This window comes from Sesamum indicum, linkage group LG7 (assembly GCF_000512975.1).
Source record: "Sesamum indicum cultivar Zhongzhi No. 13 linkage group LG7, S_indicum_v1.0, whole genome shotgun sequence".
In the NCBI taxonomy this organism is placed as follows: Eukaryota; Viridiplantae; Streptophyta; class Magnoliopsida; order Lamiales; family Pedaliaceae; genus Sesamum; species Sesamum indicum.
This window is the reverse complement of record NC_026151.1, coordinates 5,308,013-5,321,485: the sequence shown is the minus strand read 5'-3', so window position 1 is coordinate 5,321,485 and position 13,473 is coordinate 5,308,013. Positions and strand designations below refer to the sequence as shown.

Sequence of the window (13,473 nt, the reverse complement as noted above, 5' to 3'; positions counted from 1 at the left end):
TGGCTTTTTACTTTGCGTCCGGTTTCGTTCCTTGTTCTTCCTGTTCTCCTCAATCCTCACACAGTCAAGCACACAGATTCACCGAAGGCGCACATAGACGCTGCGAGAGAGAAGGTGTGGTGTGGGGTGGAGTGGGCTGGGGGCTGGATCTGGATCTTCAGTTTGTGATTGATCTTGCTGCGGTTCTGTAGTGGGTGTTTGAGCGGAGAAAGATGGAGGCCCTGGGGATAAGGCCTCACGGGTGCGTGATCCTCATGCTCCTCCTCCTTGTCACCGTTGCTCACTCTTTCTACCTTCCCGGCGTCGCTCCCAAGGATTTCTTCAGGGTACGCTTGATACTGCACACGCTTTCTTCTTATCTGTTTATGTATGTGTTTGGGGTTGTAGTTGTGAATAATTGCTGAGGTCATGTATGTGTATGGACCTATTAGGTAATCTGTGGTCTGGATTGTTATTTTCATTTCCTTTTTTATCTGTGTTGATTTAGGACTTATTATGTAGATCTCCCGAATGTTTTATTTCTTTCTCTTGTTATTATCTTTTACTTGTCCTGTGAGTTAGTAACTACTAATGCATGTTTTTAAGTTCTTAAAGATTTTGTGCTAACCAATAAATTTGATGGGATTTTTGGGCTTCTAGTTAAAAGTTGAGCTTTTCTTGTTTGATGCTGACTTCTGTCAAGATAGGTGGGGTGGTAGATCAAAACTATATTGCATATAAGCCGCTAGCTGAGATGATACTGAACAATTTAAGCAGTTGGCAAATATCAACCGCTACTAATATAAGCATGAAATTTGATCTGTTGGGTTGGGTGGTTTCTGTTTAGTTCAGTTTTCCTTTGTGCAGTTTGAGACTTTATTCATTTTGGTTCTTCATCAAACAATTCTAAGGGAAAATAAGGAGAAACACAACATTCTGTTAAAACTGAACATTCATGAAATTTTTCTACCAAGGTTCGAACACATTAATTTAACAGAAAAGAAGTATAGCACCACCGTCGTTATTACTTGAGTTAAATCTTGGTTATAACTTCAAAAGGTAAATGTTAATAAAATATTGGTGATTCTCAATCCATATAGTACCCAGTAATGCTTAAATTGTAAAATATTTTAATAAAATGTTGTATCCAGTCGATGCCTTATCTACAATGACAATCTCTGGTAAGTAAATTTTGGTAGGTGAAGATAGGAACTATTCTATGATCTTATGAATGTCTGGTAGTTTCTTGCATTATCTTTTACTAATCGGAGTTCATAGAAGTATGCACTTTTAGGTGACTTCATGGGCTTCTGTGGTTTGTTTAGTAATATGGCAAAACTTTATCCATGCAAGTCAACTTAAAAAATCCACCTAGTCACCTATAGGCATGCATTTGTTCATAACTGTGGCGCGTCTCTCCACTTTTATTTAAATTTAACGAATATCAAATACATTCCGTGCATCATACGTGCATCTCTATTACTGGCTTTGCTTATGACTTGAATAAGCTGAATGGTAACTCTTTAATGCAGGGTAATCTTCTCAAGGTGAAAGTGAACAAACTGACTTCAGTAAAAACTCAACTTCCTTACTCCTATTATTCACTTCCTTACTGTAAGCCAGAGAAAATTGTGGACAGTGCTGAGAATCTTGGGGAAGTTCTTCGCGGTGATCGTATTGAGAACTCTCCCTATGTGGTAAGCTTTTCATGCAGTCCTTCCTTCTTTCCTTTTATCCTCTTTCGTTTTTTATTGTTTGATTTGTCTATTCTTTAAAAACTGAATAATCTGCCTGCTGTTTGCATTCTGTCGATTCCCGAACAAAATCATCCTAAAACTTGCATCTCATTGAAGTCCATTTATGCAGTTCAAGATGCGAGAACCACAGATGTGCAATGTTGTTTGCCGTATAACTCTTAATGCCAAAGATGCCAAGGAGTTCAAAGAGAAGATTGATGATGCATATCGAGTGAACATGTAAACCGCTTTGAGGAATCTTGTGTCTTCCCAATTTCTTATCATGCATGACTCACCTTCTACTTTGATGGTTTGCTGAACAGGATTTTGGATAATCTCCCTCTGGTTGTGCCTTATAAAAGACCTGACTTGGACTCCTTGGTTTATCAGCATGGTTTTGATGTTGGATTGAAAGGACAATATGCTGGAGTAAGTGTTAGATTGCTTTTCCATCAGGAAGTCTCTTTTTAACTGGAAACTTAAATCTTGATTTCTTGTCTTTCTCCTGGAATACTTGCTAATAGAGGCCGGAGGAGAAGTATTTTATCAACAATCACTTGACATTTACTGTGAAGTATCATAAGGATGAAGAAACTGATGCTGCTAGAATAGTTGGATTTGAAGTAAAACCATTCAGGTAATATGATGCTGATGCTCTATGTTGTGCCTTAGCGATATCTTTTGACCTATAAATGTAATTGATCTTAGATTGCTTTGATGCATCCAGTGTTAAGCACGATTACGAGGGTAAATGGGATGAAAAAACTAGATTAACAACTTGTGATCCTCATGCAAAACGCACTGTAACTAGCTCTGAATCTCCTCAGGAGGTTGAAGACAAGAAGGAAATTATCTTTACATATGATGTGGAGTTTCAGGTAATGATTTCTATCTCATTGGATATTGTGTTGCAAAGTAGGAGTTGATTGTCATATTGCGCTGCTCCATTTTTTCCCTTCCCTTTGTAGGAGAGCGAAGTCAAGTGGGCTTCTAGATGGGATACTTACCTCTATATGGCTGATGATCAAATTCATTGGTTCTCAATTGTCAATTCTTTGATGATTGTTCTTTTTCTCTCGGGAATGGTTGCCATGATTATGCTGCGGACTCTGTACCGTGATATTGCCAAGTATAACCAGTTGGAGACCCAGGAAGAAGCTCAAGAGGAAACTGGGTGGAAATTAGTTCATGGGGATGTGTTCAGGCCACCTACAAACTCAGATTTGCTGTGTGTTTATGTTGGAACTGGTGTTCAGTTTTTTGGAATGATATTGGTTACAATGATCTTTGCTGCACTTGGTTTCCTGTCCCCTTCCAACCGAGGAGGATTGATGACAGCTATGCTTCTGCTATGGGTGTTCATGGGTCTGTTTGCTGGATACGCCTCAGCTCGTCTGTACAAGATGTTCAAAGGAACGGAATGGAAGAAAATTACTCTTCAAACAGCTTTCATGTTCCCTGGTATACTCTTTGCTATTTTCTTCGTTCTGAATGCGCTGATTTGGGGTGAGGAGTCCTCTGGGGCTGTGCCATTTGGGACTATGATTGTATTAGTCCTAATGTGGTTTGGGATTTCGGTTCCACTTGTTTTTGTTGGTAGTTATGTAGGGTTTAAGAAGCCAGCTATCGAAGCTCCAGTCAAAACCAACAAAATCCCTCGCCAAATACCCGAGCAGGCCTGGTACATGAACCCCATTTTCTCCATCTTAATTGGTGGAATACTGCCCTTTGGCGCAGTATTCATCGAGCTGTTCTTCATCCTGACATCAATATGGCTGCATCAGTTCTACTACATTTTCGGTTTCCTTTTCCTTGTCTTCATCATCCTTATTGTGACCTGCGCTGAGATTACAGTCGTGCTCTGCTATTTCCAACTCTGCAGTGAGGATTACTTATGGTGGTGGAGATCATACCTTACATCAGGGTCATCAGCACTCTACCTCTTCCTTTATGCGGCATTCTACTTCTTCACAAAGCTCAACATCACAAAACCAGTGTCCGGAATTCTGTACTTTGGGTACATGCTGATTGGTTCATATGCTTTCTTTGTGCTGACTGGTACAATTGGTTTCTATGCCTGTTTCTGGTTCACGCGGCTCATCTATTCATCGGTGAAGATTGACTAGAAAGTGATGCCACCTCAATGTAAGTTCTTCATAGTTTCTTGAAGTTAGAACATGATACCCCTCAGAATTTACCTAGTTTTGATCTATACTAGTTTGGCATCTCCAATGTTTTCAACTTTACATAGCAGTATCAGGTGTTTGTAATTGTATTCTCTGTTTTCTTTGGTAAACAATGTAAGGAGACATTTTTGGTAGAATTTGGAGCACCCCTTTGTCCTCAACTGGGCATGATTTTGTTATGATGAAGAGAATCCTTGTAGGAGAAGATTCTATTAATTTACTGTATAACATAATATTTTAATTTAATAGATTAATTATCTAAACTATTTAAGTAATATTAAGCGAAAATTAATTTATTAATGATTGAGTTATCTTTTTTATAGTTCTCTCAGTTGAAATTATTCTTTAGTGAAATTTATTCAAGTTTCGGGGCACTGTATGCGAAATTCCCTTTTGATTAACCTTTTGAACTGATTTTAAAGGAAAAAAAGAAAAGACAATGTATCATTAGGGTAACCACTGACTGGTTTTCAATAATAATTTTATCCGACATGCATTTTTTGTTTTAATATGCAATAACCAAACATCACATGACATTTAGTGCGTAGAATGAATAATGAGTTTTATTTACGGTAAAATATACTTTTCTCTTGAACTATCACTAATGTAATACTTATTTTCTAAATTAATAAATATAACACTTATTTTTTATAATTAAATTTTTGGACAATCTTGCCCGTGTATTATATATATAAAGTTCAAAGAATTTTTTTTTTCTAAAAATTTTGAATTCAAGTTTAATTATAATTTTTTTAATTGGAAAAAATATCTTTAATTATAATGAAGTAATAGAAAATTAGTGAATTAAATAGTTTGAATTTTATTATATGTTAGACTCAAAATTAAGTAATGAATGAGTACAAAAAAAAATACACAAAAAATTCATAAAAAGATTTTATTAATGTAGTAATAGAATTAAGTTACTATGTTTTTTAGATAAAAAAGTAATTAAAAGTTTTTTTTGAATATATATATTTTTTAAAAATATGATAAAATATTTATATTTATTCATTTTTCTCTAAAAATATTAATTTTTGGTTAAGCGTTTATATTTGTCAATTTCTTTCAAAAAGCATATGTGAATTGTTGGTTATATTATATTTGTTGGGTATCTACTATATATATTAATTTATACTCTACTTGCAATTATTAATTATTTTATCTTGAAAATGTTAAATGCTTAATATCAAATTAATTTAAAGTCTGATCAGCGGTTCCACGAGCGCATCAATGCGCTCGTGCCGGGACATTTCTCCCACTCGTGGCCGTGTCTAAGGCAAGTGCTGCCAGAGCACCAACATTTCTGGTTCGAGAGTTAGAAAGGTGAATAACTTTAAATTAATTTAATTTTATCTAATATACAATCTAATTATTTAATTTATTTTGCTAATATAATTTGTTTAATCTTATTACTACAGAAAACCTACTGGTGGAACTTTGACGATGAGTCCATGTTTTGGGTCTTCCACATGTGGGCCGAAAAGTACATTTGGAAGACCTTTTTCGTAGCTCGGTCCAGCCTGGTCAAGCCACTATGGTCGGCTAACGAGGTTTGTCTCCAACTCCAAGCGTGCTAGGCCATCGAGCACTTCCCGCAGGAGTCCTCCAAGAATAAGGCAAACCGGGTGGCAAACCGGGTGGCAAACCCCACGACGTCCTCGACTGTGTAACGAGGGGGGTCTTCCTCAATCGACATACATAAGATAAAGTTGGTAAAGTAATAATAATATATGTCTGTGAAATCATTATTTTTAAATATGATGCTAATTAACTGTTTTTTTCTTACACATGAGATAGAGCTTGGACAACCGCCTAAACAAATAAAATTATTCGAGCGTTGCTACAAGAAGAAACATGAGGGGGTTGGAGAGGGCCGAGAGCAGCGGAGGTGGCAGTAAGTAGCTAATTTATTGATATTATTATTTTTTAATAATTAATTCTTCATTTCATAAAAGTACTAACAATTTTGTTTGTTTTGCAAGAGATGTTCCAGAAGATGCTGGAGGATCATCAACCTCAACCCACGACTGACGACCTCGATGCCCCCGCCGAATCCGAGGCTTCGATGGAGATGACGGAGCAATATATGTTGCTGGTTGCAGTTGGGGGCAAGAACAAGGGCCGAGTGTTCGGTCTTGTTTTTGAGGCCTACATCTCCAACTGTATATGCCACCACCACCGCCAAACCCAGCCATGGAGGACCACATCGGCTGCCTTGAGACCATGATTGACATGATGAGGGAGATGAGGGCCTCCTCGTCGACTGTAGCACTGACCCCGACGAATCCCAGGACCGAGAATCAGGATGCTGATGAGGAGCATTTAGATTAGGTTTTATATATATATTTTATTTTTATAATTAAATACTTTTTCATATTAATATATTTTTTTTAATTACTCATCTTCATAGTGTTTATTAAATTTTGTTATTTATATTTATTCAATTAATTAAATGTATAGATAAAATTAATAAAAATTTCATGAAATTAATTTAATTATATACGAAAAATTATTAAAATGTATAAATTTATTTATTTATTCAAACTTACTAAATATATTAATAAATTATAAGAAATTGTAAACTTCAAAACTTAGAAACAGGTTTATTAATGCTAAAGAAAAAATATTACAAATTTTATGAAAACCTGTTCCAATATTCTTTACAAAGCTTGTCCCAAAAAAGTATTTCTAAATTGGATGAACCGTTTCAAATTTATAAATTTTCGTTCCAAATACAATTACTAATCAGTATCTAATATGTATTCCAAATTATATAAACCGTTTCCAATTCTATTACTAAAACAGTTCTACAAACGTGCTCCAAGTTCAATAACCCGTTGCAAAAAACAGTTCCAAACACCGTTCCTAAATCGATCCCAATTAAAAAAATAGTTCTAAAATTAAATCACGAGTATTATAAATACCGTTCCAAAATTTTACTTAAAAAAATAAATTACCTGCTCCAGAACCGTCCCTAATCGTTCCAATTCCTAAATTAAAATTTTTTTGGACAAAATCGATATTAGGAACGATTTACAATAATCGGTACAAATACCATCCCAAGTTGGAACGGTTTTTCGTAAATCGTTCTTAAATTTTTGTAACGCCAACTGTAAGGACGGATTTCACCCCGTTCCAAAGTCCGCTCCAAATAAGTTCTGTGTTCTTGTAACCATTCCAAAGTAAAAAAAAAAAAAAAAAGAAAAAAATCATTTGAAACCCACCTCAAATCCCGCCTTTTTTTGTAGTGACTATTAAATTTCACACATATTTATACATGCAAAATTAACAAGTCATATAAGTTATAAATTTAATCTGTTAATTTGCATGAAGTCTCGTAGTATTTAGATATATATGTATATATATAAGAGTTAAAGAATTAATATTTTTCATATGTAGAGGCATTAATTCTTCAATATGATTAATTAGTAGGAGGTACTAATTTATTTACATTCTTACCTCTAAAATATAATATCTTGTTAGGCATAGCTCAGCCAAATCTGATTTTTTTTTTTCAGAAAAAGGAAAAGTAGTTTTTCAAATAATTAGCATTTTTATATATTTAATAGTTAATAGGCGACAGAAATGGGAATATCCAAATCCGTCGGAAGTTTGAAACAAAATTGCATACCTCTTAATTTCTGGCGTAAGATTCTCAAACAGAAACAGCTGAAGAGGGCTATCTCTCCATGTTTATAGGTACATAAGTGGTCTTCCAAGATAATCTACTTCTAAATAGTGGACCCATATTGATCTATATATACCCCAGCCAAAAGGGTAATTAATGGCCTCCATTTTCAAGCACTTTGCCATAGGGAAGCCATGTCTTCCCTTATTTGGTTAATGCTTTTGTCTTGCTCCACCTTGGTGATCAGTACCAAAAATGCCTCTGATGGCAATACCCGACAAGGCAAAAGCATATTCATACTAGCAGGACAAAGTAATATGGCGGGCCGAGGAGGAATCCATGCAGGCGTCTGGGATGGATATATCCCTCTTGAATGCCAATCAAGTCCAAAAGTACTCAGGCTCAATTCCGAGCATAAATGGGAAGAGGCCCGTCCGCCTCTCCACCGCGACATAGATTACCTAAAAGCTTGTGGCATAGGGCCAGGGCTGGCATTTGCCAATTCTGTTCTACAAAAGAACATAAGCATCGGGGACATCGGCTTGGTCCCTTGTGCCGTTGGAGGAACACAGATCAGCGAGTGGAGGCGTGGCAGCCCACTCTATAAACAACTCCTGTCGCGGGCTCATGCAGCATTGCACGATGGAGGAATAATTCGGGCTATTCTATGGTACCAAGGTGAAAGTGACACACTGAGTCAAGAGGATGCTAAATTATACAAGATGAGGTTGGCAAAGTTATTTACCGACATTCGATCTGATATGAAGTTGCCTAAGCTGCCTGTGATCCTGGTATGATAGTAACTTGCCAAATTTTCGATTTGTTGTTGTTTCTTCTGGACAGAACTCTTCAATACAAATTGTATCGTACTTGATAAATTTACCTTGCAATTATAAAAATTACATCATCTATTAATTTAAATAAATATTTTATGCACATTGTATATATGTTAAATTAACAAGACGAGTAGGAATATGCACTAAATTCAATCCTTTATTTCTAAGATTGTTTTCTTTTTTTGCTATAGGTGGCGTTGGCATCAGCAGAAGGGCCTTATATAGATGAAGTAAGAAAAGCTCAGTTGGGACTGGACCTTCCAAATGTAAAGTGTGTTGATGCAAAGGGAATGGAAATTGGGAATGATGGGTTGCATCTTAGCACGAAAGGCGAAGTCAAGGTTGGGCAAATGATGGCTGATGCCTTTACCCAATTTATGGCCTGATATTCTTCATATGGGCTTCATTCTCAGATGGTTTAGTTGGAAATTTTGATCATAATACATATGTATGTATTAAATATTTGTTGAATATAATATTCTTATTGGCTCCAAATAACTATCTTACGTGTGATCAATTACATAAGAAAATACAAATATACTTGAAATTTGAACCTAGGGCTACAAGATGAACCGAGCCGGCTCGCAACATAGGGGTGCAAGATGAGGCGTCCCGACTCACATTCGAGCTCGAGTCGAGCCTGTTTGAGCTTGAGCCCTTGGTGAGCTCGAGCTCTTGGTGAGCTCGAGCTCTTGATTCTTTATCTTCATGAGCACGGAAATCACATATTTTTTTTAGTTTTTTATTTATATATATTATTTAAGTACATATTCAATATTATATTAAAAATTCACTATATATTAGAATTATTACTCTATATATCGCATATTTTAATTTTATAAAAAAATAAAATACAATATTTTTAGTTATTTATTTAAAAACAAGCTTAAGCAATAATTTAGTAAGTTTTGATATTCTTTCTTACTGCCTCAATGGAAGTGGTTTATTGATCCTGTGTCTGTTGGGAATCGTATATGAATTGCTTGGGATAACACTATTCATGATGTTAATGTGATTGAGTTAGGTGATCAAGTTGTACACTGTCGTGTAACTGTTAGAGCACTCCATACGAATGTAATTATTGTTGTGTATGGTGCCATTGAAATTGCTGAGCGGCGTGAGTTGTGGCGATCCTGGGGGTGCTCGGGTTAATGTGTGGATGACCCGTGGATAGTAGGAGGATATTTTCATCTTGTTCGTGACCTCATTGAGGTGTGTGGTAATTTTGGTGATATCAGATTGCGATGGATGAATTTAACGCATGAATATAGGATACGGGATTGCTACAAATGCCCATGCAGGGTGAATGGTACACGTGGCAAAACCGGAGTTCGAATTCACGAAGTTATTGAAGCGTTTGGATCGGATGCTCATATATGACACATGGCTTGAGCATTTCCCTAACTCATACTATTCAAGCCTCACCCCACGCACCTCGGATCATTCACCACTGGTGCTTTGTGGGGATCGAAAACAACAACTGGGAGGTATGTTCAGATTTGATAATTACCTTACTTTTTCACCAGATTTTATTTCCAGTGTGCAGAATGTCTGGAACATTATTAGAGTGCCTATGTACGCGATTACGCGGAAACTAAAATCCAACAGCAACGGCGCAATAAAGGAGATCTTTTGGAAAATGTACGACTGGCTAAAAGATTCCTTGAGGAAGCACAGATTTTGGTTAGCTTGGATAGACAGAATGACCTCTTTCTACTCCTGGAACACTTTAGTCGTTTGGTATACGCCAAGGTGGCAAAAATGGAACAGATCATGTTACAGCAGCGAGCTAAGATACAATGAATGAAGGATGGGGATTAGTGTCACGAGTCTTCTTTTGCAAGATAGCTCAGCGACGTGCCACTCGGAGAATTTTGCAAATAAATGATGAACACGGGACCACCTACTTAGAGCCAGGTGTGGTTATTCATGAGTTTGTCTCCTTCTATCAGACTTTGTTAGGCGGAGAAAGACGGAGGCAGGTGATAGATATCTGGTACCTGAGGCCATGGACTAGACATGTCCTCAATGAGGAGGAAGGGCTTCAGCTCCTTACACCCGTCACTGTAGTTGACATCAAACAAGCAGTGTTTGACATTGCTGAAGATAAAGCACCTGGATCGGATGGTTTCTCATCGGCTCTTTATAAGCTTCCTGGCCAATCGTGGGTCCGGAGGTTAAGAAGGCAATCATAGAGTTCTTTACCACGGGATAACTGCAGAAGCAAATCAACACCATATTTTTGGCACTTATCCCTAAGGTAGATGCCCCTATGATGGTCACAGATTTTCGTCCTATTTCCTGTTGTAATGTTTTATATAAGATTATTGCCAAACTTATTGTGCAAAACTTGAGTAGGGTGTTGGATAAGTTGATAAGCCCTTGTCATGTTCCTTTATTCCTGATCGTAGTATTGGAGACAATATACTGTTAGCACAAGACCTATTTACAGGCTACAATCAGGCGCGCCTACCTCCTAGATGTGCACTGAAAGTGGTTATTCGAAAAGCTTATGACGAGGTAGAATGGCATTTTCTAATTGCAGTGTTACACTTGTTTGGATTCCCGACTACATTCATTAGGTGGATGGAGAAGTGTGTCACGACACCTTCGTTTTCCATCGGGCTGAATGGGAAACCTCATGGTTTCTATACGGCATCGAGAGGGCTACGACAGGGGGACTCTTTATCGCCATATCTCTTCATTCTCGTAATAGAGGTTCTGCATTTGATTCTTCTACAGATGATTGATCAGGACATGCGTTTTTCTTTCTATTGGAAATGTGGGCCTTCTTGATTATTTCACCTTGGATTTGCAGATCATCTGATGCTGTTCTACAAAGCTGATATGGACTCTATAGGGGTCTTTAAGCAGGGGTTGGACCTATTCTCTTCTTGGTCAGGTCTCCGGCTTAATGTGCATAAGAGTCATCTTATCATCTCTCGATCTGCACAAGAGATACGGGAGCAGCTGTTAGAGATGCTCGGCTTCCAGGAAGGGCATCTTCCGATAAGGTACTTGGGACTTCCTTTACTTTCCTCTAGATTATCTATAACAGACTGCTAATCTTTATTATTGAAAATTGATCAACGTATTAAAGGTTGGGAAGGAATGAGATTATCGTATGCTGGGAGGGTATAGATTCTTAAATCTGTCCTTATGGCGTTAAGTATATATTGGGCTTTTGCATACATCCTACCTAAAGATGTTTTAAGGGAGATTGAGAAGTGTTGAGAGCTTTTCTGTGGAAAGGCACACGGACCAGTGGATATGCCAAAGTAGCATGGAGGGATATCTGTAGGCCTACGTCGGAGGGGGGTCAGGGCTTACGGGACATCGCTACTTTAAACCTTGCCTTGATGAGCAAGAAGTTGTCTAATGTTATTCGATGTGGTATAGAACATCAATTTGGGTAGAATTCTTATATAACTGGCGGCTACGTGATAAATCTGTATGGACGGTCACTGATAATGGGGGTTCGTGGGGCTGGAGGAAACTCCTTCATCTACGCCCCTTTCTTCGAACGGTGGTGGACTATCAGATTAGTGATGGGAATTTATTTTATCTATGACATGATCCATGGTATCACCTTGGTCCCTTTATTGAGAGATTCCCACAGGGTTCACGTTTGCTTGGGTTTCGGACGGCGGACAAGATCAACAGTGTTATTCTAGAGGGGCAATGACATTGGCCTCTCATTATGGACATTGAGTGCTGGAGATTTTGCATGTATTGCCAATAATTCATGACGTGATGGATCGCATTATTTGACGATTTGAGACGGGACGACCTACGGTTGCATCTCTTTATAGGCTATTGGACCCATCGGGACCCAAGGTAGGTTGGTCTTGACTACTCTCAGGTTCCCTGAAGATCCCCAGGCATACTTCCTATGGTTTGCAATTTTGGGAAAACTATACAGTTGATAAACCATCACTATCATATCTAGATGCCGTTATGCCAGAAGATGCCTGACAGCTGTTCGGTGGATTGTTCGGTTTGAATGGCCTAATAGAGAGTGGTCACGGTGTTGGAAATATATTGGGTTTCAAGTAATCGAAACAATGTTTTGAAATATTTCAATCGGATTTAGAAATCAAAAGCAATAAAGCCACGTTGGAACAAATAACATAAAGCAATCAGAAACGCAATTTACGACAAGAAATTTAAATCGAAAACTTACAACGAGAATTGTATCGTAACAATTCTCAGTCCAATTAAAGTCGTTAACTTAACCGAATCGCAGAATAACTGCTTGCCTTGAAGAAAATATACGCCCCGTATCAGTAGTGCACCGGGTGCAACGTAATTTCTCCCAGGATAAGACGGTTACAATTCTTCAGTTTTAGTACTATACCGAAGAACACCTCGAACAACACTCAGAAGCTTATTGAAACACGAGATTCAAATCTTTAAACAAAATATAGAAGCCGAAAGAGAGAGTTTGAGAAAACTCAAAATGAGAGCTTGTTGTTTTTGGTGTGGTTTCTCAAATGACAAATTTAAGCTATATATAGAGGGGCCATTTCTTCCCAATTAATGCAAAACTTGAAATCAGCCACTATGGCATTCAATTTCAATTTGTGAGTTACAACACTAATATTCATGAACGGCCGAAGGAATAAAGAATTGCAATCAATCCAAATAAAATTTGGAACAGTAACAATGAAGGCTGATTTTGAACAAAATTGTTGTTTCATCTCATATTGAATTTCAAATTGAAAGCAACAATTCAATTTGTTTTTCAAGCTGTAAATTGAAAGCAGCAATTGAAAATGGGTTTGCGGTTTTTGATTCTCAATCAAGCATATTCAATAGCAAATGAAATGAAGAAAATTGAAGGTGAATTCAATTGCTGCTGCTGTTACAAATCTGTGGGTTTCAGCTTTTGAAAATCCAAATTCAACACACTGGACGTTGAGTGGCAAGAAAATGGAGAGAAAACTATATCATTAACATGGCTTATCGTGCACTTTTGGCTGCTTGCATTTACCACATTTGGAGGGAACGAAATTTGAAACGCTTTGAGCATACGGAGCGACCATCGAATATAATAGCCACCATTATTGTGGAAGATATTAGACAGAGGATTATCAGTGTTAATTTGT

General features: G+C 37.4%; 2 protein-coding genes and 1 long non-coding RNA gene across 3 annotated transcripts; all 3 read left to right on the top strand.

Annotated features, from left to right (window-relative positions):
• On the top strand, positions 1 to 4,080 carry LOC105166345 (transmembrane 9 superfamily member 8). The gene is made up of 7 exons (XM_011085667.2): positions 1 to 326; positions 1,512 to 1,676; positions 1,846 to 1,955; positions 2,039 to 2,144; positions 2,240 to 2,352; positions 2,443 to 2,593; positions 2,684 to 4,080. The coding sequence occupies exons 1-7, from the start codon at positions 213 to 215 to the stop codon at positions 3,839 to 3,841; spliced, it is 1,917 nt and encodes a 638-aa protein (XP_011083969.1). The 5' UTR covers positions 1 to 212; the 3' UTR covers positions 3,842 to 4,080.
• Positions 5,217 to 6,073, top strand: LOC110012312. Its single transcript, XR_002287425.1, has 3 exons — positions 5,217 to 5,609; positions 5,699 to 5,795; positions 5,884 to 6,073. It is a non-coding gene; the product is annotated as an uncharacterized LOC110012312 (long non-coding RNA).
• LOC105166344 (probable carbohydrate esterase At4g34215) lies at positions 7,676 to 8,864 on the top strand. The gene is made up of 2 exons (XM_011085666.2): positions 7,676 to 8,320; positions 8,557 to 8,864. Exons 1-2 carry the CDS (start codon positions 7,724 to 7,726, stop codon positions 8,749 to 8,751), a joined length of 792 nt encoding a protein of 263 aa, XP_011083968.1. The 5' UTR covers positions 7,676 to 7,723; the 3' UTR covers positions 8,752 to 8,864.